Source organism: Uranotaenia lowii, chromosome 3 (assembly GCF_029784155.1).
Source record: "Uranotaenia lowii strain MFRU-FL chromosome 3, ASM2978415v1, whole genome shotgun sequence".
NCBI classification, from domain to species: domain Eukaryota; kingdom Metazoa; phylum Arthropoda; class Insecta; order Diptera; family Culicidae; genus Uranotaenia; species Uranotaenia lowii.
Genome location: NC_073693.1, coordinates 49,618,778 through 49,646,677, shown reverse-complemented (window position 1 = coordinate 49,646,677; position 27,900 = coordinate 49,618,778). Strand labels below are relative to the sequence as shown.

The following is a 27,900-nucleotide window of genomic DNA, read 5'->3' as shown; positions in this document are numbered from 1 at the left end:
AAATTTGCAAAAGTGTCAAAACTGTCAAAATTGTCAAAATTGTCAAAATTGCAAAATTGTCAAAATTGTCAAAATTTTCAAAATTTGCAAAATTGTCAAACTTTTCAGAATTGTCAAAATTGTCAAAATTTTCAAAATTGTCAAATTTGTCAAAATTGACAAAATTGACAAAATTGACAAAATTGACAAAATTGACAAAATTGACAAAATTGACAAAATTGACAAAATTGACAAAATTGACAAAATTGACAAAATTGACAAAATTGACAAAATTGACAAAATTGACAAAATTGACAAAATTGACAAAATTGACAAAATTGACAAAATTGACAAAATTGACAAAATTGACAAAATTGACAAAATTGACAAAATTGACAAAATTGACAAAATTGACAAAATTGACAAAATTGACAAAATTGACAAAATTGACAAAATTGACAAAATTGACAAAATTGACAAAATTGACAAAATTGACAAAATTGACAAAATTGACAAAATTGACAAAATTGACAAAATTGACAAAATTGACAAAATTGACAAAATTGACAAAATTGACAAAATTGACAAAATTGACAAAATTGACAAAATTGACAAAATTGACAAAATTGACAAAATTGACAAAATTGACAAAATTGACAAAATTGACAAAATTGACAAAATTGACAAAATTGACAAAATTGCCAAATTGCCAAATTGACAAAATTGACTAAATTGACAAAATTGACAAAATTGACAAAATTGACAAAATTGACAAAATTGACAAAATTGACAAAATTGACAAAATTGACAAAATTGACAAAATTGACAAAATTGACAAAATCGACAAAATTGACAAAATTGACAAAATTGACAAAATTGACAAAATTGACAAAATTGACAAAATTGACAAAATTGACAAAATTGACAAAATTGACAAAATTGACAAAATTGACAAAATTGACAAAATTGACAAAATTGACAAAATTGACAAAATTGACAAAATTGACAAAATTGACAAAATTGACAAAATTGACAAAATTGACAAAATTGACAAAATTGACAAAATTGACAAAATTGACAAAATTGACAAAATTGACAAAATTGACAAAATTGACAAAATTGACAAAATTGACAAAATTGACAAAATTGACAAAATTGACAAAATTGACAAAATTGACAAAATTGACAAAATTGACAAAATTGACAAAATTGACAAAATTGACAAAATTGACAAAATTGACAAAATTGACAAAATTGACAAAATTGACAAAATTGACAAAATTGACAAAATTGACAAAATTGACAAAATTGACAAAATTGACAAAATTGACAAAATTGACAAAATTGACAAAATTGACAAAATTGACAAAATTGACAAAATCGACAAAATTGACAAAATTGACAAAATTGACAAAATTGACAAAATTGACAAAATTGACAAAATTGACAAAATTGACAAAATTGACAAAATTGACAAAATTGACAAAATTGACAAAATTGACAAAATTGACAAAATTGACAAAATTGACAAAATTGACAAAATTGACAAAATTGACAAAATTGACAAAATTGACAAAATTGACAAAATTGACAAAATTGACAAAATTGACAAAATTGACAAAATTGACAAAATTGACAAAATTGACAAAATTGACAAAATTGACAAAATTGACAAAATTGACAAAATTGACAAAATTGACAAAATTGACAAAATTGACAAAATTGACAAAATTGACAATTGACAATTGACAAAATTGTCAAAATTGTCAAAATTGTCAAAATTGTCAAAATTGTCAAAATTGTCAAAATTGTCAAAATTGTCAAAATTGTCAAAATTGTCAAAATTGTCAAAATTGTCAAAATTGTCAAAATTGTCAAAAATGTCAAAATTGTCAAAATTGTCAAAATTGTCAAAATTGTCAAAATTGTCAAAATTTTCAAAATTGTCAAAATTGTCAAAATTGTCAAAATTGTCAAAATTGTCAAAATTTTCAAAATTTTCAAAATTGTCAAAATTGTCAAAATTGTCAAAATTGTCAAAATTGTCAAAATTGTCAAAATTGTCAAAATTGTCAAAATTGTCAAAATTATCAAAATTGTCAAAATTGTCAAAATTGTCAAAATTGTCAAAATTGCCAAAATTATCAAAATTGTTAAAATTTCCAAAAATTGCCAAAAATGTCAAAATTGTCAAAATTGACAAAATTGACAAAATTGACAAAATTGACAAAATTGACAAAATTGACAAAATTGACAAAATTGAAAAAATTGACAAAATTGTCAAAATTGTCAAAATTGTCAAAATTTGCAAAATTTGCAAAAGTGTCAAAACTGTCAAAATTGTCAAAATTGCAAAATTGTCAAAATTGTCAAAATTTTCAAAATTTGCAAAATTGTCAAACTTTTCAGAATTGTCAAAATTGTCAAAATTTTCAAAATTGTCAAATTTGTCAAAATTGACAAAATTGACAAAATTGACAAAATTGACAAAATTGACAAAATTGACAAAATTGACAAAATTGACAAAATTGACAAAATTGACAAAATTGACAAAATTGACAAAATTGACAAAATTGACAAAATTGACAAAATTGACAAAATTGACAAAATTGACAAAATTGACAAAATTGACAAAATTGACAAAATTGACAAAATTGACAAAATTGACAAAATTGACAAAATTGACAAAATTGACAAAATTGACAAAATTGACAAAATTGACAAAATTGACAAAATTGACAAAATTGACAAAATTGACAAAATTGACAAAATTGACAAAATTGACAAAATTGACAAAATTGACAAAATTGACAAAATTGACAAAATCGACAAAATTGACAAAATTGACAAAATTGACAAAATTGACAAAATTGACAAAATTGACAAAATTGACAAAATTGACAAAATTGACAAAATTGACAAAATTGACAAAATTGACAAAATTGACAAAATTGACAAAATTGACAAAATTGACAAAATTGACAAAATTGACAAAATTGACAAAATTGACAAAATTGACAAAATTGACAAAATTGACAAAATTGACAAAATTGACAAAATTGACAAAATTGACAAAATTGACAATTGACAATTGACAAAATTGACAAAATTGACAAAATTGACAAAATTGACAAAATTGACAAAATTGACAAAATTGACAAAATTGACAAAATTGACAAAATTGACAAAATTGACAAAATTGACAAAATTGACAAAATTGACAAAATTGACAAAATTGACAAAATTGACAAAATTGACAAAATTGACAAAATTGACAAAATTGACAAAATTGACAAAATTGACAAAATTGACAAAATTGACAAAATTGACAAAATTGACAAAATTGACCAAATTGACAAAATTGACAAAATTGACAAAATTGACAAAATTGACAAAATTGACAAAATTGACAAAATTGACAAAATTGACAAAATTGACAAAATTGACAAAATTGACAAAATTGACAAAATTGACAAAATTGACAAAATTGACAAAATTGACAAAATTGACAAAATTGACAAAATTGACAAAATTGACAAAATTGACAAAATTGACAAAATTGACAAAATTGATAAAATTGACAAAATTGACAAAATTGACAAAATTGACAAAATTGACAAAATTGACAAAATTGACAAAATTGTCAAAATTGTCAAAATTGTCAAAATTGTCAAAATATTCAAAATTGTCAAAATTGTCAAAATTGTCAAAAATGTCAAAATGGTCAAAATTGTCAAAATTGTCAAAATTGACAAAATTGTCAAAATATTCAAAATTGACAAAATTGACAAAATTGACAAATTTGACAAAATTGACAAAATTAACAAAATTAACAAAATTGACAAATTTTGTTAAAATTGACAAAATTAACAAAATTGACAAAGTTGACAAATTTTGAACTTGAACTTTGGTTTGAACTGTCCTTATTAAGTCGCAAATATGCTGCCAAACTATTCACCTTAATTCGACAAGCACAAAATGCTGCGGTTTTCCTTAGTTTCGGGCCTAATTTGGGCCGCCCCAAAGGATGAGGAACTTTAATTTTGGCGCGGTAGGATTTCTACTTTATGCTAATCAAAAGCACCACGATGACAACACAACTGTCGTCCTTCTTGCGAAAGATTGACTGAAGCAGCAGCAGCAAATGAATTAGCTAGCTTTGGGAGGGAAGAAAATTTGCTGCTCTGTTTCCTGAAATTGGGAAGGGCAAGAGGATCTAGGAATGCGACTTTTGCATAACTTGGAGGCGAGCAGCTTGTGTTTTTTGCTAGTTTACTGTCATTTGCTGGATCACTTGAGCTAGTTTTATGAACTATTTTGGCTGGGGGAGCAAAAATTGGGGAGCTCGATCACCAGATTGAAGGAAGCCATTTGAAAGTTGTTCTTGAGAAATAAAATGGAGATAAATTGACAAAAAATAAAATTCCTTCAGTTGATATAACTGATTGATTCAGATTTAAATTTACTGCAACATTTCAAATAATTTTCAATCTATTCAAAATCATCCCAACTCAACAACGCCTTCAGTACACCTTTTTGCTGCCAATTGCTCACCTTCTTCGTGGAATAATTGCTTAAATTGAGCGTTCGCACGTTTTGCTCCGGCATTCTCTGCCGTCTCGAAATAATCACTACCGGAACAGGAAATGCAAACGAAGGTTCTGCTGTCTTTTTTTTTTTTTTTGGTTAAAAAGGGCAAAGATCCGTGAAATTGGCTCCCCAGCTCCAGCTTCCATTTTCGGGCTCCAGCTTATCTCCAAGGAATGTTAACTTTAAACCTTCCAAAATCAGAAAGAATTGTTTCAGAAATAGCCCGGAGCGTCTGATTGCGGTTGGGGTTTTCGGAGTTGTACCTTCATCTCTGCAGAAGAAGGCAAAAAACTCCCTGGAAAGGTGAAAATCGTGACTTGTTACACTCCAAAGAGGGGATGCTGCTCGAATGACGTAAATTGATGTGTTCATGCATCAAAAAGGAAGGTGAAAGCATGAAAAGGATGTCGGTGCCTGGCACATGAGGGTATGATAAGAAACTTTACGATCCACCCCTTGTTTGTAATGAGTAGCAATTGATGGTCCATGCGGGAGTAAGTTTGAAAAAAATATTTCCTGCATCCTTCCATTTTAAAGAAAATTTAAAGCCATACAAGAGGGTTGAGAACGAAATTTGAAGATGAGGGCTAAAGCAAAATCCCAATTAATTGGAACCTTTTGAAACGAATGCCCGTGAATACAACACAAATGTCACAACGAATAATGTGATTTTTTTTTCGTGGTGAGTCTTTTTTTTGTGGTCTTGTTTCCTGGTTTTGCCTTGATGAAGACTCAGCGTGGACCAAAATGGCCGTTGATTAAATTTGTGGGTTTGTCCACTTCGCTTCTCGGAATCGAGGAAAAGCTTTTCTCCGATTAAATAAGGTTGAAGTGGTTTTGCCTTTGTTTTTCTCATGCCGAAAATTATTCCTAAACCAGTTAAAAGGTTTCTTAAACATTGAAAATTAATTTCAAAATGTATTTTTATCGATCCCTGTAATATTCAAACATGTGATGAGACATGATTAATTTTCCCTATATAAATTCTATTGAATAACTTTTTGCACTTTTGAAATTTGGATACTTTTGAAACTTAATACATATGGAAACTTGACGCGTAAAAAGATTTGATATGAAATAATTTTTTTTTTATTTCTGACATTTCAGCAATTTCAATATCTATTAAAGAAGCTTTTTCATGATTTTTTATTTTATTTTTAATTCATTCCAATACTCTTTTGGAATAAATGTCATTTTTGTCAATGTCGCGAATTAAGTCAATCTTGTCAATTTCATCAATTTTGTCAATTTTGTCAATTTTGTCAATTTTGTCAATTTTGTCAATTTTATCAATTTTGTCAATTTTGTCAATTTTGTCAATTTTGTCAATTTTGTCAATTTTGTCAATTTTGTCAATTTTGTCAATTTTGTCAATTTTGTCAATTTTGTGAATTTTGTGAATTTTGTGAATTTTGTCAATTTTGTCAATTTTGTCAATTTTGTCAATTTTGTCAATTTTGTCAATTCTGTCAATTTTGTCAATTTTGTCAATTTTGTCAATTTTGTCAATTTTGTCAATTTTGTCAATTTTGTCGATTTTGTCGATTTTGTCGATTTTGTCAGTTTTGTCAATTTTGTCAATTTTGTCAATTTTGTCAATTTTGTCAATTTTGTCAATTTTGTCAATTTTGTCAATTTTGTCAATTTTGTCAATTTTGTCAATTTTGTCAATTTTGTCAATTTTGTCAATTTCATCAATTTGGTCAATTTGGTCAATTTTGTCAATTTTGTCAATTTTGTCAATTTTGTCAATTTTGTCAATTTTGTCGATTTTGTAAATTTTGTCAATTCTGTAAATAAAGTCAATTTTGTCAATTTTGTCAATTTTTGCAATTTTGTCAATTTTGTTAATTTTGTATATTTTGCCAATTTTGTCAATTTTGTTAATTTTGTCAATTTTGTCAATTTTGTCAATTTTGTCAATTTTGTCAATTTTGTCAATTTTGTCAATTTTGTCAATTTTGTCAATTTTGTCAATTTTGTCAATTTTGTCAATTTTGTCAATTTTGTCAATTTTGTCAATTTTGTCAATTTTGTCGATTTCGTTAATTTTTTAATTTCTGTCAATTTTGTTCATTTTGTCAATTTTGTCAATTTTTTCAATCTTGTCAATTTGGCAATTTTGTCAATTTTGTCAATTTTATCAATTTTGTCAATTTTGTCAATTTTGTCAATTTTGTCAATTTTGTCAATTTTGTCAATTTTGTGAATTTTGTGAATTTTGTCAATTTTGTGAATTTTGTCAATTTTGTCAATTTTGTCAATTTTGTCAATTTTGTCAATTTTGTCAATTTTGTCAATTTTGTCAATTTGTCAATTTTGTCAATTTTGTCGATTTTGTCGATTTTGTCGATTTTGTCAGTTTGTCAATTTTGTCAATTTTGTCAATTTTGTCAATTTTGTCAATTTTGTCAATTTTGTCAATTTTGTCAATTTTGTCAATTTTGTCAATTTTGTCAATTTTGTCAATTTTGTCAATTTTGTCAATTTTGTCAATTTCATCAATTTGGTCAATTTGGTCAATTTTGTCAATTTTGTCAATTTTGTCAATTTGTCAATTTTGTCAATTTTTGTCAATTTTGTCAATTTTGTCAATTTTGTCGATTTTGTAAATTTTGTCAATTCTGTAAATAAAGTCAATTTTGTCAATTTTGTCAATTTTTGCAATTTTGTCAATTTTGTTAATTTTGTATATTTTGCCAATTTTGCCAATTTTGTCAATTTTGTTAATTTTGTCAATTTTGTCAATTTTGTCAATTTTGTCAATTTTGTCAATTTTGTCAATTTTGTCAATTTTGTCAATTTTGTCAATTTTGTCAATTTTGTCAATTTTGTCAATTTTGTCAATTTGTCAATTTTGTCAATTTTGTCAATTTTGTCAATTTTGTCAATTTTGTCAATTTTGTCAATTTTGTCAATTTTGTCAATTTTGTCAATTTTGTCAATTTTGTCAATTTTGTCGATTTCGTTAATTTTTTAATTTCTGTCAATTTTGTTCATTTTGTCAATTTTGTCAATTTTTTCAATCTTGTCAATTTGGCAATTTTGTCAATTTTGTCAATTTTGTCATGTTTATCAATTTTGTCAATTTTGTCAATTTTGTCAATTTTGTCAATTTTGTCAATTTTGTCAATTTTGTCTATTTTGTCAATTTTGTCAATTTTGTCAATTTTTGCAATTTTGTCAATTTTGTCAATTTTGTCAATTTTGTCAATTTTGTCAATTTTGTCAATTTTGTCAATTTTGTCAATTTTGTCAATTTTGTCAATTTTGTCAATTTTGTCAATTTTGTCAATTTCTGTCAATTTTGTTCATTTTGTCAATTTTGTCAATTTTTTCAATCTTGTCAATTTTGACAATTTTGTCAATTTTGTCATGTTTGTCAATTTTGTCAATTTTGTCAATTTTGTCAATTTTGTCAATTTTGTCAATTTTGTCAATTTTGTCAATTTTGTCAATTTTGTCAATTTTGTCAATTTTGTCAATTTTGTCAATTTTGTCAATTTTGTCAATTTTGTCAATTTTGTCAATTTTGTCAATTTTGTCAATTTTGTCAATTTTGTCAATTTTGTCAATTTTGTCAATTTTGTCAATTTTGTCAATTTTGTCAATTTTGTCAATTTTGTCAATTTTGTCAATTTTGTCAATTTTGTCAATTTTGTCAATTTGGTCAATTTGGTCAATTTTGTCAATTTTGTCAATTTTGTCAATTTTGTAAATTTTGTCAATTTCGTCAATTTTGTCGATTTTGTCAATTTTGTCAATTTTGTCAATTTTGTCAATTTTGTCAATTTTGTCAATTTTGTTAATTTTGTATATTTTGTCAATTTTGTCAATTTGTCGATTTTGTCAATTTTGTCAATTTTGTCAATTTTGTCAATTTTGTCAATTTTTGCAATTTTGTCAATTTTGTTAATTTGGTCAATTTTGTTAATTTTGTCAATTTTGTCAATTTTGTCAATTTTGTCAATTTTGTCAATTTTGTCAATTTTGTCAATTTTGTCAATTTTGTCAATTTTGTCAATTTTGTCAATTTTGTCAATTTTGTCAATTTTGTCAATTTTGTCAATTTTGTCGATTTTGTTAATTTTTTAATTTCTGTCAATTTTGTTCATTTTGTCAATTTTTGTCAATTTTTTCAATCTTGTCAATTTTGACAATTTTGTCAATTTTGTCAATTTTGTCATGTTTGTCAATTTTGTCAATTTTGTCAATTTTGTCAATTTTGTCAATTTTGTCAATTTGTCAATTTTGTCAATTTTGTCAATTTTGTCAATTTTGTCAATTTTGTCAATTTTGTCAATTTTGTCAATTTTGTCAATTTTGTCAATTTAGTCAATTTTGTCAATTTTGTCAATTTTGTCAATTTTGTCAATTTTGTCAATTTTGTCAATTTTTTAATTTCTGTCAATTTTGTTCATTTTGTCAATTTTGTCAATTTTTTCAATCTTGTCAATTTTGACAATTTTGTCAATTTTGTCAATTTTGTCATGTTTGTCAATTTTGTCAATTTTGTCAATTTTGTCAATTTTGTCAATTTTGTCAATTTTGTCAATTTTGTCAATTTTGTCAATTTTGTCAATTTTGTCAATTTTGTCAATTTTGTCAATTTTGTCAATTTTGTCAATTTTGTCAATTTTGTCAATTTTGTCAATTTTGTCAATTTTGTCAATTTTGTCAATTTTGTCAATTTTATCAATTTGTCAATTTTGTCAATTTTGTCAATTTTGTCAATTTTGTCAATTTTTTCAATTTTGTCAATTTTGTCAATTTTGTAAATTTTGTCAATTTTGTCAATTTTGTCAATTTTGTCAATTTTGTCAATTTTGTCAATTTTTGCAATTTTGTCAATTTTGTTAATTTTGTATATTTTGCCAATTTTGTCAATTTTGTTAATTTTGTCAATTTTGTCAATTTTGTCAATTTTGTCAATTTTGTCAATTTTGTCAATTTTGTCAATTTTGTCAATTTTGTCAATTTTGTCAATTTTGTCAATTTTGTCAATTTTGTCAATTTTGTCAATTTTGTCAATTTTGTCAATTTTGTCAATTTTGTCAATTTTGTCAATTTTGTCAATTTTGTCAATTTTGTCAATTTTGTCAATTTTGTCAATTTTGTCAATTTTGTCAATTTTGTCAATTTTGTCAATTTTGTCAATTTTGTCAATTTTGTCAATTTTGTCAATTTTGTCAATTTTGTCAATTTTGTCAATTTTTTCAATTTTGTCAATTTAATCAATTTGGTCAATTTGGTCAATTTTGTCAATTTTGTCAATTTTGTCAATTTTGTCAATTTAGTAAATTTTGTCAATTTTGTCATTTTTGTCGATTTTGTCAATTTTGTCAATTTTGTCAATTTTGTCAATTTTGTCAATTTTTGCAATTTTGTCAATTTGTTAATTTTATATATTTTGCCAATTTTGCCAATTTTGTCAATTTTGTTAATTTTGTCAATTTTGTCAATTTTGTCAATTTTGTCAATTTTGTCAATTTTGTCATTTTTGTCAATTTTGTCAATTTTGTCAATTTTGTCAATTTTGTCAATTTTGTCAATTTTGTCAATTTTGTCGATTTTGTTAATTTTTTAATTTCTGTCAATTTTGTTCATTTTGTCAATTTTGTCAATTTTTTCAATCTTGTCAATTTTGACAATTTTGTCAATTTTGTCAATTTTGTCATGTTTGTCAATTTTGTCAATTTTGTCAATTTTGTCAATTTTGTCAATTTTGTCAATTTTGTCAATTTTGTCAATTTTGTCAATTTTGTCAATTTTGTCAATTTTGTCAATTTTGTCAATTTTGTCAATTTTGTCAATTTTGTCAATTTTGTCAATTTTGTCAATTTTGTCAATTTTGTCAATTTTGTCAATTTTGTCAATTTTGTCAATTTTGTCAATTTTGTCAATTTTGTCAATTTTGTCAATTTTATCAATTTTTGCAATTTTGTCAATTTGGTAAATTTTGCCAATTTTGTCAATTTTGTTAATTTTGTCAATTTTGTCAATTTTGTCAATTTTGTCAATTTTGTCAATTTTGTCAATTTTGTCAATTTTGTCAATTTTGTCAATTTTGTCAATTTTGTCAATTTTGTCGATTTTGTTAATTTTTTAATTTCTGTCAATTTTGTTCATTTTGTCAATTTTGTCAATTTTTTCAATCTTGTCAATTTTGACAATTTTGTCAATTTTGTCAATTTTGTCATGTTTGTCAATTTTGTCAATTTTGTCAATTTTGTCAATTTTGTCAATTTTGTCAATTTTGTCAATTTTGTCAATTTTGTCAATTTTGTCAATTTTGTCAATTTTGTCAATTTTGTCATTTTGTCAATTTTGTCAATTTTGTCAATTTTGTCAATTTTGTCAATTTTGTCAATTTTTTCAATTTTGTCAATTTCATCAATTTGGTCAATTTGGTCAATTTTGTCAATTTTGTCAATTTTGTCAATTTTGTAAATTTTGTCAATTTTGTCAATTTTGTCGATTTTGTCAATTTTGTCAATTTTGTCAATTTTTGCAATTTTGTCAATTTTGTTAATTTTGTATATTTTGCCAATTTTGTCAATTTTGTTAATTTTGTCAATTTTGTCAATTTTGTCAATTTTGTCAATTTTGTCAATTTTGTCAATTTTGTCAATTTGTCAATTTTGTCAATTTTGTCAATTTTGTCAATTTTGTCAATTTTGTCAATTTGTCAATTTTGTCAATTTTGTCAATTTTGTCAATTTTGTCAATTTTGTCAATTTTGTCAATTTTGTCAATTTTGTCAATTTTGTCAATTTGTCAAATTTTTTCAATTTTGTCAATTTCATAGATTTGGTCAATTTGGTTAATTTTGTCAATTTTGTCAATTTTGTCAATTTTGTAAATTTTGTCAATTTTGTCTATTTTGTCGATTTTGTCAATTTTGTCAATTTTGTCAATTTTTGCAATTTTGTCAATTTTGTTAATTTTGTATATTTTGCCAATTTTGTCAATTTTGTTAATTTTGTCAATTTTGTCAATTTTGTCAATTTTGTCAATTTTGTCAATTTTGTCAATTTTGTCAATTTTGTCAATTTTGTCGATTTTGTTAATTTTTTAATTTCTGTCAATTTTGTTCATTTTGTCAATTTTTTCAATCTTGTCAATTTTGACAATTTGGTCAATTTTGTCAATTTTGTCATGTTTGTCAATTTTGTCAATTTTGTCAATTTTGTCAATTTTGTCAATTTTGTCAATTTTGTCAATTTTGTCAATTTTGTCAATTTTGTCAATTTTGTCAATTTTGTCAATTTTGTCAATTTTGTCAATTTTGTCAATTTTGTCAATTTTGTCAATTTTGTCAATTTTGTCAATTTTGTCAATTTTGTCAATTTTTTCAATTTTGTCAATTTTGTCAATTTTGTCAATTTTGTCAATTTTGTCAATTTTGTCAATTTTGTCAATTTTGTCAATTTTGTCAATTTTGTCAGTTTTGTCAATTTTGTCAATTTGTCAATTTTGTCAATTTTGTCAATTTTGTCAATTTTGTCAATTTTGTCAATTTTGTCAATTTTGTCAATTTTGTCAATTTTATCAATTTTGTCAATTTTGTCAATTTTGTCAATTTTGTTAATTTTGTCAATTTTGTCAATTTTGTCAATTTTGTCAATTTTGTCAATTTTGTCAATTTCATCAATTTGGTCAATTTTGTCATTTTTTGCAATTTTGTCAATTTTGTCAATTTTGTCAATTTTGTTGATTTTGTCAATTTTGTCAATTTTGTCAATTTTGTCAATTTTTGCAATTTTGTCAATTTTGTTAATTTTGTATATTTTGCCAATTTTGTCAATTTTGTTAATTTTGTCAATTTTGTCAATTTTGTCAATTTTGTCAATTTTGTCAATTTTGTCAATTTTGTCAATTTTGTCAATTTTGTCAATTTTGTCAATTTTGTCAATTTTGTCAATTTTGTCGATTTTGTTAATTTTTTAATTTCTGTCAATTTTGTTCATTTTGTCAATTTTGTCAATTTTTTCAATCTTGTCAATTTTGACAATTTTGTCAATTTTGTCAATTTTGTCAATTTTGTCAATTTTGTCAATTTTGTCAATTTGTCAATTTTGTCAATTTTGTCAATTTTGTCAATTTTGTCAATTTTGTCAATTTTGTCAATTTTGTCGATTTTGTCAATTTTGTCAATTTTTGCAATTTTGTCAATTTTGTATATTTTGCCAATTTTGTCAATTTTGTTAATTTTGTCAATTTTGTCAATTTTGTCAATTTTGTCAATTTTGTCAATTTTGTCAATTTGGTCAATTTTGTCAATTTTGTCAATTTTGTCAATTTTGTCAATTTTGTCAATTTTGTCCGTTTTGTCAATTTGGTCAATTTTGTCAATTTTGTCAATTTTGTCAATTTTGTCAGTTTTGTCAATTTTGTCAATTTTGTCAATTTTGTCAATTTTGTCAATTTTGTCAATTTTGTCAATTTTGTCAATTTTGTCAATTTTGTCAATTTTGTCAATGATCGGTACTACACCGATCAGGAATTCGGAATTGTTTTCTGTTTGTAATATGTGTCCTCTATGTTCACTTGACACTGTAATCAATTTGTTCGAAAACACCAATATCTGTCCATGTACCCTAAAATAGCATTAACTCTCTCGCAACATTAAACATAACGCCGAGAGAGTTCTCACACAATAGTATGTAAGCCATTTTAGTTAAGTTAGAATAGAAAGTAACATTGAATCGAACGCACGGATCTTTCACTTCGTTCCAATAAAGTACTTATCTAAAGTCCAACCAAGCGACTTATCTCAAGTTTATCCGAAATCGGGTCTAGTTAAGTGGTGGCAAAATAGTTGCATCAAGTTGCACCGTGATACCCATACAAAGTACACCGAAGTGCAAACAAAATTCTTCCCCCATCGGGTGAATCAGCTGCTGTGTGTTAAGTGTAGGCGACTTACCCGGATTCCTGCTGCTAGTGGATGCCGTCGACTTAGAGACGGAAGAAAACCCTCGAATTCCGAACCCCCCATCGGCCGAGCCCGAACATTTGGTCCTTCGCAGCCGGATTCGAGGACAGGAAGCTCATCTGGACCAGCAGAGGAATCATCAATCGCCATCTTCCGAGCGCCATAGCAGTTGTGGTTTGTAGATAATCCACACCATGGTAGGCCCTTTTGTGATTTACTCACCGCGGATTAGATCATTTTGGCCTATCTTTCACTTGGCCAACGGATAACTTTGTAAATTGGTAAAATTAACCGACACCGCAATAAAAACCAAAGAGTCGATTGATGAATTCGTAGAATCAAAACAAACGGAAAACTTCTACAGTGCCGTTCAAATGTTTTGAAACACAGTGCAGCACAAAAGTTTTGCAACAAGGAAAAATCAATTAATTTTTTTTTATGAAATTGCATTTTGTGGCTAAAAGTCGGTTCAAGGCGAAAGTGCAAGTGCATTTAGGGTGGTGCACTCTACAGTGTCGTTCAAAAATACATCGACACTTGAAAAATTTAAAGTTTTTGAAAAAAAAATTGAATTCACTTCCAGTGGCCTCTAAGACACTGTGAAGCATTGCTGATACGCATTGAGGCGATCGTTGCATTGCTGGGTGGCGTTTATACAAGTTGCTGACTACAGTACCGTCCAAAAGGATAGCAACTCGAATAAAATAGAAATATTTTGGAGATTTTTATTTACAAATCGCATCCGAAAAGTCAATCTTTGGTGGCATTTACGGTCGTTTTGGTGTTTTAAGTGTGATTTGAGTGGTGTTGAGTGATGGCTAGCAAGGCGGAGAAAAAGTTAGCAGCGGACCTTCTGACGAGACGACGAGCATGTGCCGAACGAGATGTGGTGGAGAAGTTCGTAGCGGATTTCACCTATGAACGGGATTGTTGCCAGGTTGCGGTACGTTTGGAGGCGCTCAACAAGTGCAACGAACTCTTCTTGAACGTGCAAAACGACATCGAGATGGGTGACAGCGAAGAACGGTTCGAGACACATCTGGAGTTCCGGGCGGATTTCGAGGATCGGTTTTGCAGAGCGAAAGGTTTTTTGTTGTCAAAGTTGGAAAGCAGGGAGCATCTTCTGAGTTCGACGATCATGCACGCATCGACTTCTCACAGCATGTCTTCCAGTTTCCATCATCGGCTGCCTAAAATCGATCTACCGAAGTTTAGCGGGGATGAATCGCGATGGATATCATTTCGCGACAACTTCATTTCGATGATCCACTGCAACGAGGACATACCGATCGTCAACAAGCTGCAGTACCTGTTGCAGTCGCTGGAAGGAGAGGCAAGAAAACCGTTCGAGTCTGTGGATATCCAAGCCGATAACTATGCGTCGACGTGGGACGCATTGAAAAAGCGCTACGACAACAAGCGATTCCTCAAGAAGGAGCTGTTTCGAGGCCTGTACAATCTTCCACCGATCGAGTATGAGTCAGCTCAAGACCTCAACACACTAGTGGATGACTTTCAGCGACACGTCAAGGCTTTGGGAAAGTTGGGCGAACCGATTGAGCATTGGGACACTCCGCTCATCTTCATCCTTTTAAACAAGTTGGATTCGGCGACGATTCGTGCATGGGAGCAAGATACTCGACAGAAGGACGAGGTGAAATACGAAGAGCTCATCGAGTTTCTCATCCACCAGGTCCGGATGTTGAAATCCGTGGACAGCGATCTCCAACATCGTTCCTCAGTGCCTACCGTTTCCAAGGTGGCCGGACAAATCCCGAAGAAACCAGTTCCCATCCGATCTGTCGTGAACACAGCTACTTCCGAAACTCAATCCAGCACTTCGCCATGCCACTGTTGCCTGAGACAACATCCATTGCACCAATGTCCAGCATTTCAGCACCTGTCAAGCTCCCAACGGCGAGAGCTTGTGACACAGCACAGCCTTTGCTGGAATTGCTTCCGCGTGAACCACCAGGCAAGATCCTGTAAATCAAAGTTCCTGTGTAGGATTTGCCAAGCGAAGCACCATACTATGTTGCACGACCAAGCAGCACCACCGAACGAGTCCTCATCCGAGAGATCACAAGCCACACAAGCGAATCCAGGCCCCGATAGATCGCTTAGCCCTCCAACAGTAAATCTATCCGTGCATTCAAATTCAACCGTTCTCTTGGAGACAGTCTCGCTGTTAGTAGTCGACCGATACGGCAGAAAGATCCAAGCACGAGCTCTACTTGATTCTGCAGCGATGTCAAATTTCATCACCAAGAAGCTGGCGAACGAACTCGCCACCCGCCAAAGCCCCGTGGACATCGCAGTTGCCGGAATTGGAGAGTCAGTCAAGCGTATCAAGCACAAGTTAGCTGCCAAGATCATATCCAGGAACAGCGACTTCTCCACCACACTCGATTTCCTCGTCATGAAGAAACCAACATCATATCTCCCCACATCCCCGATCGATTCAACTGCCTGGAGAATGCCGAAGGTTCCATTGGCGGATCCTCAGTTCAACGTTCCAGCAACAATCGACATGATCATCGGTGGAGAATGTTACCATGAGTTTCACACAGGCGTACGCCACTCCCTTGGTAACGGTCTCCCGTTTTTTGTGGACACCCATTTTGGCTGGACAGTTTCTGGCAAAGTGGATTCCAGCTCCACCACCGCACCGCGAGCGTGCTTCCTCTCCACCGTTGATCAAACCCGAGAAACGATCCCTGGGGAGTTCCGGCCAATGGACACCACCGATGGGAGCCAAAGGATGGACGTTGAACCCTCCACCACTCAAATCCACGATCAAGGATACTTCACCCACCATTCCCGGTTCAAGGATCCACAAACCACCCTTGGAGATTACGAAACGAAGGCCACACAACGAAACTCCACCAGAAATGCACACCACAAAATCCCTGGAAGTCACGCTCAACCCGGAAAAAAGCACGACATGGATCCTGTTGACGACAATCCACACTGCTATCGGCCACATCACCCGGTGCTCAAGGAAGCCAGCAAAACCACCAATGAACGCGTGGTATTCGACGCATCCTGTGAGCCCAATTCAGGGTACGCGCTCAACGATACGCTGCTCGTCGGTCCCGGTCAACAAAGTCAACTGTCTAACACTCCTTCAAGCGCCGCTAAGGTCAACGACGAAGGAGAAGACGCTGCCTGTAGATCCTGCTGCTACGTTGTCCCTTTGGTCAAGCAGCCGTCTGTTACCTGTCTGGAGTTATGCGCACCTGTTCTGCCAGAGGAGGATACTGATGGGCCCAGTAGGAGACGCGTTCCGGAAGTGCACATCACAGCTAGTGAACTGTCCAGGAATCTACATTCTTCTAACTTCCCCGAAAACCCTGGTTGGTATTACGACCATGCATGGCAATCCTCATCCTTGGAAAGCTGGCCTTATTCCGCCGCCTCGCGGCTTCATCCAGGTCGAGATGGAGTCATTAAGCCAGCCAAGCGAGATTGTCATCTAACTCACCGCCAGCAGTCAACAGGTCAACGCGACAACCCCGACAACTAGAAAGCTACAAAGACCGGTAGAGCACGCCGAACGTGCTCAACGCGCTTTTGGAGCGCTAACAGGTGATTAGCGTTCCTATAATTCCATCCATATCGTTCGATCTACCGGGTCTTTGTTGCTTACAGTTCCTTAGACGTCCTATTGTACCCCGCCATCATCAAGATCCTTCTACAAAGACCGGCAGAGCACGCCGAATGTGACTCACTGCGCATGTCGAGCGCTAATAGGTGATTAGCGTTCCAAACTGTCACATTTTCTCGTTCGATCTACCGGTTCTTTGTCGATTGCAGATTCTTTCCTATATTATTTCTATATCGTCACCGAGCATTCATCGCCATGCACCGAGCCACGTCAGAAGCCGAATCTTCTAAGACCGATTCGCTTCGTTTACCAGCGAGATCGCCCACATACATCCACATGGTAGCAGAATCTTCAAAGATCGGTAGAGCACGCCGAACGTTGCTCAACGCGCTAATGGGGCGCTAACAGGTGATTAGCGTTCCTATAACCTTACCCTACGCCGTTCGGTCTACCGGGTCTCTTTTGTATTCACAGATTCTGCACCAGTGCCGAAGCAGATTCCTCGATGTGCGACGTGCCAGCTGTGTCTTGATCCAACCGCCGTGTCTCCTGGTCCACCCGTGTACCCTGCCCAACCGTGTCGCATGGTCCAACCGACTGAAGAGGCCGCAATCAATTGGTCCGAAATTCGTTGAAACAGCAGTTTCAAGGTGGCCGGAATGATCGGTACTACACCGATCAGGAATTCGGAATTGTTTTCTGTTTGTAATATGTGTCCTCTATGTTCACTTGACACTGTAATCAATTTGTTCGAAAACACCAATATCTGTCCATGTACCCTAAAATAGCATTAACTCTCTCGCAACATTAAACATAACGCCGAGAGAGTTCTCACACAATAGTATGTAAGCCATTTTAGTTAAGTTAGAATAGAAAGTAACATTGAATCGAACGCACGGATCTTTCACTTCGTTCCAATAAAGTACTTATCTAAAGTCCAACCAAGCGACTTATCTCAAGTTTATCCGAAATCGGGTCTAGTTAAGTGGTGGCAAAATAGTTGCATCAAGTTGCACCGTGATACCCATACAAAGTACACCGAAGTGCAAACAAAATTCTTCCCCCATCGGGTGAATCAGCTGCTGTGTGTTAAGTGTAGGCGACTTACCCGGATTCCTGCTGCTAGTGGATGCCGTCGACTTAGAGACGGGAAGAAAACCCTCGAATTCCGAACCCCCCATCGGCCGAGCCCGAACAGTCAATTTTGTCAATTTTGTCAATTTTATCAATTTTGTCAATTTTGTCAATTTTGTCAATTTTGTTAATTTTGTCAATTTTGTCAATTTTGTCAATTTTGTCAATTTTGTCAATTTTGTCAATTTCATCAATTTGGTCAATTTTGTCAATTTTTGCAATTTTGTCAATTTTCTCAATTTTGTCAATTTTGTCAATTTTGTTGATTTTGTCAATTTTGTCAATTTTGTCAATTTTGTCAATTTTGTCAATTTTTGCAATTTTGTCAATTTTGTTAATTTTGTATATTTTGCCAATTTTGTCAATTTTGTTAATTTTGTCAATTTTGTCAATTTTGTCAATTTTGTCAATTTTGTCAATTTTGTCAATTTTGTCAATTTTGTCAATTTTGTCAATTTTGTCAATTTTGTCAATTTTGTCAATTTTGTCAATTTTGTCAATTTTGTCAATTTTGTCAATTTTGTCGATTTTGTTAATTTTTTAATTTCTGTCAATTTTGTTCATTTTGTCAATTTTGTCAATTTTTTCAATCTTGTCAATTTTGACAATTTTGTCAATTTTGTCAATTTTGTCAATTTTGTCAATTTTGTCAATTTTGTCAATTTTGTCAATTTTGTCAATTTTGTCAATTTTGTCAATTTTGTCAATTTTGTCAATTTTGTCAATTTTGTCAATTTTGTCAATTTTGTCAATTTTGTCAATTTTGTCAATTTTGTCAATTTTGTCAATTTTGTCAATTTTGTCAATTTTGTCAATTTTGTCAATTTTGTCTATTTTGTCAATTTTGTCAATTTTGTCAATTTTGTCAATTTTGTCAATTTTGTCAATTTTGTCAATTTTGTCAATTTTGTCAATTTTGTCAATTTTGTCAATTTTGTCAATTTTGTCAATTTTGTCAATTTTGTCAATTTTGTCAATTTCTTCAATTTTTTCAATTTTGTCAATTTCATCAATTTGGTCAATTTGGTCAATTTTGTCAATTTTGTCAATTTTGTCGATTTTGTCAATTTTGTCAATTTTGTCAATTTTTGCAATTTTGTCAATTTTGTTAATTTTTTATATTTTGCCAATTTTGTCAATTTTGTTAATTTTGTCAAGTTTGTCAATTTAGTCAATTTTGTCAATTTTGTCAATTTTGTCAATTTGGTCAATTTTGTCAATTTTGTCAATTTTGTCAATTTTGTCAATTTTGTCAATTTTGTCAGTTTTGTCAATTTTGTCAATTTTGTCGATTTTGTCAGTTTTGTCAATTTTGTCAATTTTGTCAATTTTGTCAATTTTGTCAATTTTGTCAATTTTGTCAATTTTGTCAATTTTGTCAATTTTGTGAATTTTGTCAATTTTATCAATTTTGTCAATTTTGTCAATTTTGTAAATTTTATCAATTTTGTCAATTTTGTCAATTTCATCAATTTGGTCAATTTTGTCAATTTTGTCAATTTTGTCAATTTTGTCAATTTTGTCAATTTTGTCAATTTTGTCAATTTTGTCAATTTTGTCAATTTTTTCGATTTTGTCAATTTTGTCAATTTTGTCAATTTTGTCAATTTTGTCAATTTTGTCAATTTTGTCAATTTTTGCAATTTTGTCAATTTTGTTAATTTTGTATATTTTGCCAATTTTGTCAATTTTGTTAATTTTGTCAATTTTGTCAATTTTGTCAATTTTGTCAATTTTGTCAATTTTGTCAATTTTGTCAATTTTGTCAATTTTGTCAATTTTGTCAATTTTGTCAATTTTGTCAATTTTGTCAATTTTGTCAATTTTGTCAATTTTGTCAATTTTGTCAATTTTGTCAATTTTGTCAATTTTGTCAATTTTGTCAATTTTGTCGATATTGTTAATTTTTTAATTTCTGTCAATTTTGTTCATTTTGTCAATTTTGTCAATTTTTTCAATCTTGTCAATTTTGACAATTTTGTCAATTTTGTCAATTTTGTCATGTTTGTCAATTTTGTCAATTTTGTCAATTTTGTCAATTTTGTCTATTTTGTCAATTTTGTCAATTTTGTCAATTTTGTCAATTTTGTCAATTTTGTCAATTTTGTCAATTTTGTCAATTTTGTCAATTTTGTCAATTTTGTCAATTTTGTCAATTTTGTCAATTTTGTCAATTTTGTCAATTTTGTCAATTTTGTCAATTTTGTCAATTTTGTCAATTTTGTCAATTTTGTCAATTTTGTCGATTTTGTTAATTTTTTAATTTCTGTCAATTTTGTTCATTTTGTCAATTTTGTCAATTTTTTCAATCTTGTCAATTTTGACAATTTTGTCAATTTTGTCAATTTTGTCATGTTTGTCAATTTTGTCAATTTTGTCAATTTTGTCAATTTTGTCTATTTTGTCAATTTTGTCAATTTTGTCAATTTTGTCAATTTTGTCAATTTTGTCAATTTTGTCAATTTTGTCAATTTTGTCAATTTTGTCAATTTTGTCAATTTTGTCAATTTTTTCAATTTTGTCAATTTTGTCAATTTTGTCAATTTTGTCAATTTTGTCAATTTTGTCAATTTTGTCAATTTTGTCAATTTTGTCAATTTTGTCAATTTTGTCAATTTTGTCAATTTTGTCAATTTTGTCAATTTTGTCAATTTTGTCAATTTTGTCAATTTTGTCAATTTTGTCAATTTTGTCAATTTTGTCAATTTTGTCAATTTTGTCAATTCTGTCAATTTTGTCAATTTTGTCAATTTTGACAATTTTGTCAATTTTGTTAATTTTGTCAATTTTGTCAATTTTGTCAATTTTGTCAATTTTGTCAATTTTGTCAATTTTGTCAATTTTGTCAATTTTGTCAATTTTGTCAATTTTGTCAATTTTGTCAATTTTGTCAATTTTGTCAATTTTGTCAATTTTGTCAATTTTGTCAATTTTGTCAATTTTGTCAATTTTGTCAATTTTGTCAATTTTGTCAATTTTGTCAATTTTGTCAATTTTGTCAATTTTGTCAATTTTGTCAATTTTGTCAATTTTGTCAATTTTGTCAATTTTGTCAATTTTGTCAATTTTGTCAATTTTGTCAATTTTGTCAATTTTGTCAATTTTGTCAATTTTGTCAATTTTGTCAATTTTGTCAATTTTGTCAATTTTGTCAATTTTGTCAATTTTGTCAATTTTGTCAATTTTGTCAATTTTGTCAATTTTGTCAATTTTGTCAATTTTGTCAATTTTGTAAATTTTGTCAATTGTGTCAATTTTGTCAATTTTGTCAATTTGGTCAATTTTTTTTCAATTTTGTCATTTTTTGTCAATTTGGAGAATTTTGTCAGTTTTGTCAATTTTGTGTATTTTGTCAATTTTGTCAATTTGATCAATTTTGTCCATTTTATAAATTTCGTCAATTTTGTCAATTTTGTAAATTTTGTCAATTTTGTCAATTTTGTCAATTTTTTCAATTTTGTCAATTTTGTCCATATTGTCAATTTTGTAAATTTTGTCAATTCTGTAAATAAAGTCAATTTTGTCAATATTGTCAATTTTGTCAATTTGGTCAATTTTGTCAATTTTGTCAATTTTGTCAATTTTGTAAATTTTGTAAATTTTGTAAATTTTGTAAATTTTGTAAATTTTGTAAATTTTGTAAATTTTGTAAATTTTGTAAATTTTGTAAATTTTGTAAATTTTGTAAATTTTGTAAATTTTGTAAATTTTGTAAATTTTGTAAATTTTGTAAATTTTGTAAATTTTGTAAATTTTGTAAATTTTGTAAATTTTGTAAATTTTGTCAATTTTGTCAATTTTGTCAATTTTGTCAATTTTGTCAATTTTGTCAATTTTGTCAATTTTGTCAATTTTGTCAATTTTGTCAATTTTGTCAATTTTGTCAATTTTGTCAATTTTGTCAATTTTGTCAATTTTGTCAATTTTGTCAATTTTGTCAATTTTGTCAATTTTGTCAATTTTGTCAATTTTGTCAATTTTGTCAATTTTGTCAATTTTGTCAATTTTGTCAATTTTGTCAATTTTGTCAATTTTGTCAATTTTGTCAATTTTGTCAATTTTGTCAATTTAGTCAATTTTGTCAATTTTGTCAATTTTGTCAATTTTGTCAATTTTGTCAATTTTGTCAATTTTGTCAATTTTGTCAATTTTGTCAATTTTGTCAATTTTGTCAATTTCGTCAATTTGGTCAATTTTGTCAGTTTTGTCAATTTGGTCAATTTTGTCAATTTTGTCAATTTTGTCAATTTTGTCAATTTTGTCAATTTTGTCAATTTTGTCAATTTTGTCAATTTTGTCAATTTTGTCAATTTTGTCAATTTGGTCAATTTTGTCAATTTTTTTCAATTTTGTCAATTTTGTCAATTTTGTCAATTTTGTCAATTTTGTCAATTTTGTCAATTTTGTCAATTTTGTCAATTTTGTCAATTTTGTCAATTTTGTCAATTTTGTCAATTTTGTCAATTTTGTCAATTTTGTCAATTTTGTCAATTTTGTCAATTTTGTCAATTTTGTCAATTTTGTCAATTTTGTCAATTTTGTCAATTTTGTCAATTTTGTCAATTTTGTCAATTTTGTCAATTTTGTCAATTTTGTCAATTTTGTCAATTTTGTCAATTTGGTCAATATTGTCAATTTTGTCAATTTTGTCAATTTTGTCAATTTGGTCAATTTTGTCTATTTTGTCTATTTTGTCTATTTTGTCAATTTTGTCAATTTTGTCAATTTTTTCAATTTTTTCAATTTTGTCAATTTTGACAATTTTGTCAATTTTGTCAATTTTGTCAATTTTGTCAATTTGGTCAATTTTGTCAATTTTGTCAATTTTGTCAATTTTGTCAATTTTGCCAATTTTGCCAATTTTGTCAATTTTGTCAATTTTGTCAATTTTGTCAATTTTGTCAATTTGGTTAATTTTGTCAATTTTGTCAATAATGGCAATTTAGACAGTTTTGGCGGTTTTTTCAATTATGTAATTTTTTTTAAGTTTGTCAATTTTGTCAATTTTATCAATTTTGTCAATTCTGTGAATTTTTTTTTATTTTGCGATTTTGTCAATTTTGTCAATTTTTAACCTTTTTTCAATTTTGTCAATTTTTTCAATTTTGTTTTTATATTTTTGATTTTTAGGGCGAGAAATCGATTTCCTGTTCCAGTGCTATAATAAATACCAAACTCATCATCAAATTTTTACATTCTGCTATCTCAATTGCATTCGCTGCAGTTTCTCAATGCACGTTTTCCCTTGTTTTTTTTTCTTTCTTCCCTTCTAGGTTGCACCTGAACGACCGGCAGTACCACGTGAAACCCCCGAAACGGGAAAAAATTACCTCAGAAGAGCTAACCAGACTTGGGGACGTGCAAGCGCTGGTGGCACAGGTATGTCGTAAATATTCCAAACTTTCCGTACTGCGTACTTTTAGCTGGGTACCTTCCTACCTGATATGATACTTTCCTAGAACCTCACGGCAAAGTTCGTCCAGGAAATATTGTTGCTACACATAAATGGGTGAAATGGAAAAAAGAGTACCAAGCTAAATTATTACCTGACACCCAGTCATGACAATCCAATTTAAAGATGTTCATTGAGCAAGTTTGAGAGTAATGATGTTAAATGCACACGATTTTTAGGGACTTAACGTTAATGAGTGTTGAGAAGGATAGTTTTTTAAGTAGGCAATGTAGAAATGTAGAGTAGAAATGTTGTGATCAATGAATGGATCGTAGCTTGACCAATCAATTTCGACATTGGCCGGCGGGGTTTTCGGATCGTTTCGGTCAGGTGTGGAAAATATAAAATTTAAATCAGATTGACTGCACCAGCACCTCGATAGCCGTGATCGTCTAGTGGTTAGGACCCTACGTTGTGGCCGTAGTAACCCAGGTTCGAATCCTGGTCACGGCAATGTTCTCACCTTACAACCGAGAGGAACATTGTCACGGAGAGGAGATTTTTTTTATCAAATGTGCCTCATTTCAAATTTTTGGATGAATTACAATTTTAAATTTAGTTTTTCATTGACTATTCTGAAATCCAAAAAAAACTAAAAAATAACACCTCCTCTCCGTGACAATGCTCCCTTTGGTGGGAACATTGCCGTGACCAGGATTCGAACCTGGGTTACTACGGCCACAACGTAGGGTCCTAACCACTAGACGATCACGGCTATCGAGGAGTTGTTGGAGTATTTAAGTTTGGTTCGTGATCAATGGAGTTTGGCTAGCAACAATGCTTCAGTTATTGGATTAAAATTATTGATTTCTCAATTAGATAATCACTTCCTACTTTTTCAAAAATTATTGATTATCATTCAAATTGTTATTGTTTTTTTTCACAGCTGTACGAAGCACTGAACGTAGGTGAACATCAAATTAGGAAAGAACGCGAACTAAATAGCAAATTGGAAGAGCTGCAGCAGAAGTTGGGACCTCTGGAAGTGGTGAGTATTAATTTACAACTTTAAACATTTTTTTATTAAATTATCAAAATCTAACAATTTCAATTTAAAATGCATCTATTTTAATCTACGAGGTCAAATCTGAAAAATTGAAAAAATATTATTATTAAAATTTTGCCCTCACAAAACAGGAAGGGGCCCTCAACTCGAGAACCAATCAAGCAAATGGTACCAAATTTCGCATGGTGGAGTATTTGGGTACGAGAAATGTTTCTATGATTATTTGAGACCCCTCTCTTCTTCTAGTGGGGCGATAAGAAGGAGGCTCTCTTACAATTTTTCACATAACTCAAGAGCTAATCACGGAAATGGAACCAAATTTGGCATGGGATAGGTTTAGAGTATGAAGAATGTTTTAATGAATATTTGGCACCCCTCCCTGCTTTCAGTGGGGTGATAGATATAGGACATTTTTTATATACCTGGAAAACTTATCATCATCATGTAATCAAATTTGACATGGAAGGGTATTTGGGTAAGAGAAGTGGTTTTATGATTATTTGAGACCTCTTCCTCCTAGTGGGAAAATGAGAAGGGGGGACGACGGCTTCAAAACAATTTTTTGTATAACTGGAGAACAAATCGAGCATATGGAAACAAATTGGGCATGCTAGGGTATTAGGTTACGATAAATGTTCCTATGAACCTTTGGTATCAACTCTTCATGCCAGTGGTGAGTTTTAGGAAGAGGGGGATGGAACTCTTTCGCCATTTTTTAAATAAATCCAAATTTGGCATGGGAGGGTACTTCAATTCGAGTGATATTTCAATTATTATTTGATATCCCTGATCTCTTTCATTGGGAAAACAGAAATGGAGAAGTGAGGCTCCCATACAATTTTTTTATTGCATAACTCGAGAACTATTCAATTGAAACTAAATTTTGCAACGAAAAAATCGAAGTTTTAATTTTTATGCCAAATGACTCAAAAATGCATACAACATCGAAGTCGTATCTTGGGCAAACATTTTTTTCGAGATAATACCAGCACTCGACGTTTCATGCTTTTTTTAAGTTATTTGACATCACTTTGGTGATTTTCGATAGTAAAAAACCGAAACTTTGAGCGCTAAATCAAGTTCGAATGAGCTTAAATTTTACTCAGGTAAGATTTTTTGGCCAATCCAAAAAATGTATACGATCGGTTTTCAAAGTTCGACATGACCTATTTGGCTGCCACCCTGGGATTTAGTCATAGCCACTGGCTCAGGCCCTTTCATCTTGACCTGCGAAAGTTCATCGCTTTAAAACACATAAAGAACCTTTTAATGAACTGTGTTAGAATTTTAAAAATGTAATTTGGATTACAATTTTGAATTTAAAAAAATATCATTAAAACCTAGACTAGATTAAATATTAAAAATTTTATACAGAATTAGCAATCATTAAAAAAAATTTGATAAGGAATCCAAATGAATTTAGAATCTTAAACAAAGATCTCGAAATCTCAAAATTCAGAAAAAACATGACAATGAAAAAACACCACAAGACTTGAAATTCTCGATTTTTTGAATTTCTAGTGTGAAATCTGGAAGACAAAATCCAACAAACGTACTGAAAAAATCAACTTTTTGCAACATCGGCGAAAATATCCGTTTAAGCCTGTCTCATATTTTGATCCTCAAAGGATTCATTTGAAATAACGTACATTTTGTAGTACAAAAACAAAACGACCCACGAATAGACCAAAATGGGCTGACATGGTGCCTTCTAATAGACCGAAGACAAATTTTAATCCACACTGTTAGAAAAGAAACAGTCGAACATTAGACTGAGTCGATTTGGGGTCATTTTGGAATTTCTCAAACCCTGGGGTCTAAAAGGCTTCGTCTTGGTCAAAAACTCATCCATGATTTTTTGCAAAATTTTGAAGTAACGTTTACATGAGTAAATTTGAACTTTAAGGTTTGTATGGGAAAATTGAATATTTTGTACTGAAAAATCAACATCACTTTTGTTTCGTCTGTGGAACCGAGCCAGCTGATGGTTTTTGTGCCAATTTATACTATTCCTAATGCAAATTTTCCGCTGAACAACTTTGTCAAAGACCGTAACTTCGTATCTAATTAGACAAAAAAGTTATTAGCTGTTTGACAGGGGTATGTCTTTTCGCACCGATAAACAATAAATTCAATTGACATCCCTGTAGATTGCCTAGCGAGGTATTGCGTGACTGCTTTCCAAGCAACACTTCGCGAGGCTCAAGCAGTGATGAATCGGTTAATTAAGATCGTAGGTTGCGAAATAAACATACACCAAAGTTTTTGTTTTTAAAATTGCTGTTTATTTCACAGGAGCAGTGTCTTGACAAATAATTCTGTTTGTTTTTATAAATACATACTTCAATCTGCAAGAAACTTGTCACAATCAGAAATGTTATAGAATTCAACCGCTGAAATTTTTATAAAATAGGGCTTTTCATAAGTTTCGTGGTCCTTCAGAAATCGCCTGTCAATCGCCTCAGATTATTTTCTCACTACCCATTTGTTGGTTATGTTTGATGTGATGTTATTTATCTTTGAATATCTTTGAAATTGCTAGTTCTACAAAATTTAATGAGAACCAATTCAAACCGACATGCCATCAGAAACACTAAATCACGGTAATAAAAAAAATTGTCGCTTTTTGCTTTGCATCAAACCAATCTTTTTAAATGAGAAACTAATAGAAACAAAAAGGAAAGTGGCGCGTTGTGACATCACGATTTCAATCCATCATATTTAAAAAATGGCTTCATCAAAAAAACAACATGGGGTATTTGAGATAATGAACTTCTAGATAGTTTTTTCAGCGATAGACACTATCAACTCTAAATTTTACAAACGATTTACCAAAAAAAAGCCTAAAACATCATCGCTAACTGCTGAAATTAGTCTGAGATTTTGGATTAGTTGACAACGTAATTGTCGTTAAACATTTCTGCACAAATTCTAGTAATAAAGATTTCAATGATTTTCACTCTTTTACTTTTTTTAATCGGAATTACGATTAAATATTGTTTATTCGATTGTGGAAATTTATGGAAGATTATTGTTAGCCTGAACATGCTATGTCTTAAATAATGTTTTCTATATTTGTTTATGACATTTCATCTGTTGTTATTGTAAAAAATGGTCATTTCACCTTTAGTTATTAAGTTTTACTTAAAATGTGCTTTGCTTTGAAACATGGATGTCACATTTTAAATATATTC

At 30.2% G+C, this 27,900-nt stretch overlaps 1 protein-coding gene and 2 non-coding genes across 5 annotated transcripts in view; 2 read left to right on the top strand and 1 right to left on the bottom strand.

Annotated features, from left to right (window-relative positions):
• Nucleotides 1–27,900, top strand: part of LOC129757329 (calcium uniporter protein, mitochondrial) — a 480,797-nt gene that overhangs the window by 445,223 nt on the left and 7,674 nt on the right. For all 3 annotated transcript variants that reach the window (XM_055754517.1, XM_055754518.1, XM_055754519.1), the window contains 2 exons: nt 23,522–23,627; nt 24,587–24,688. In XM_055754517.1, coding sequence (XP_055610492.1) covers nt 23,522–23,627; nt 24,587–24,688 — 208 coding nt within the window. The remainder of the gene's footprint in view (nt 1–23,521; nt 23,628–24,586; nt 24,689–27,900) is intronic.
• Trnah-gug (transfer RNA histidin (anticodon GUG)) lies at nt 24,082–24,153 on the top strand. Its single transcript has one exon. It is a non-coding gene; the product is annotated as a tRNA-His (tRNA).
• Nucleotides 24,344–24,415, bottom strand: Trnah-gug (transfer RNA histidin (anticodon GUG)). Its single transcript has one exon. It is a non-coding gene; the product is annotated as a tRNA-His (tRNA).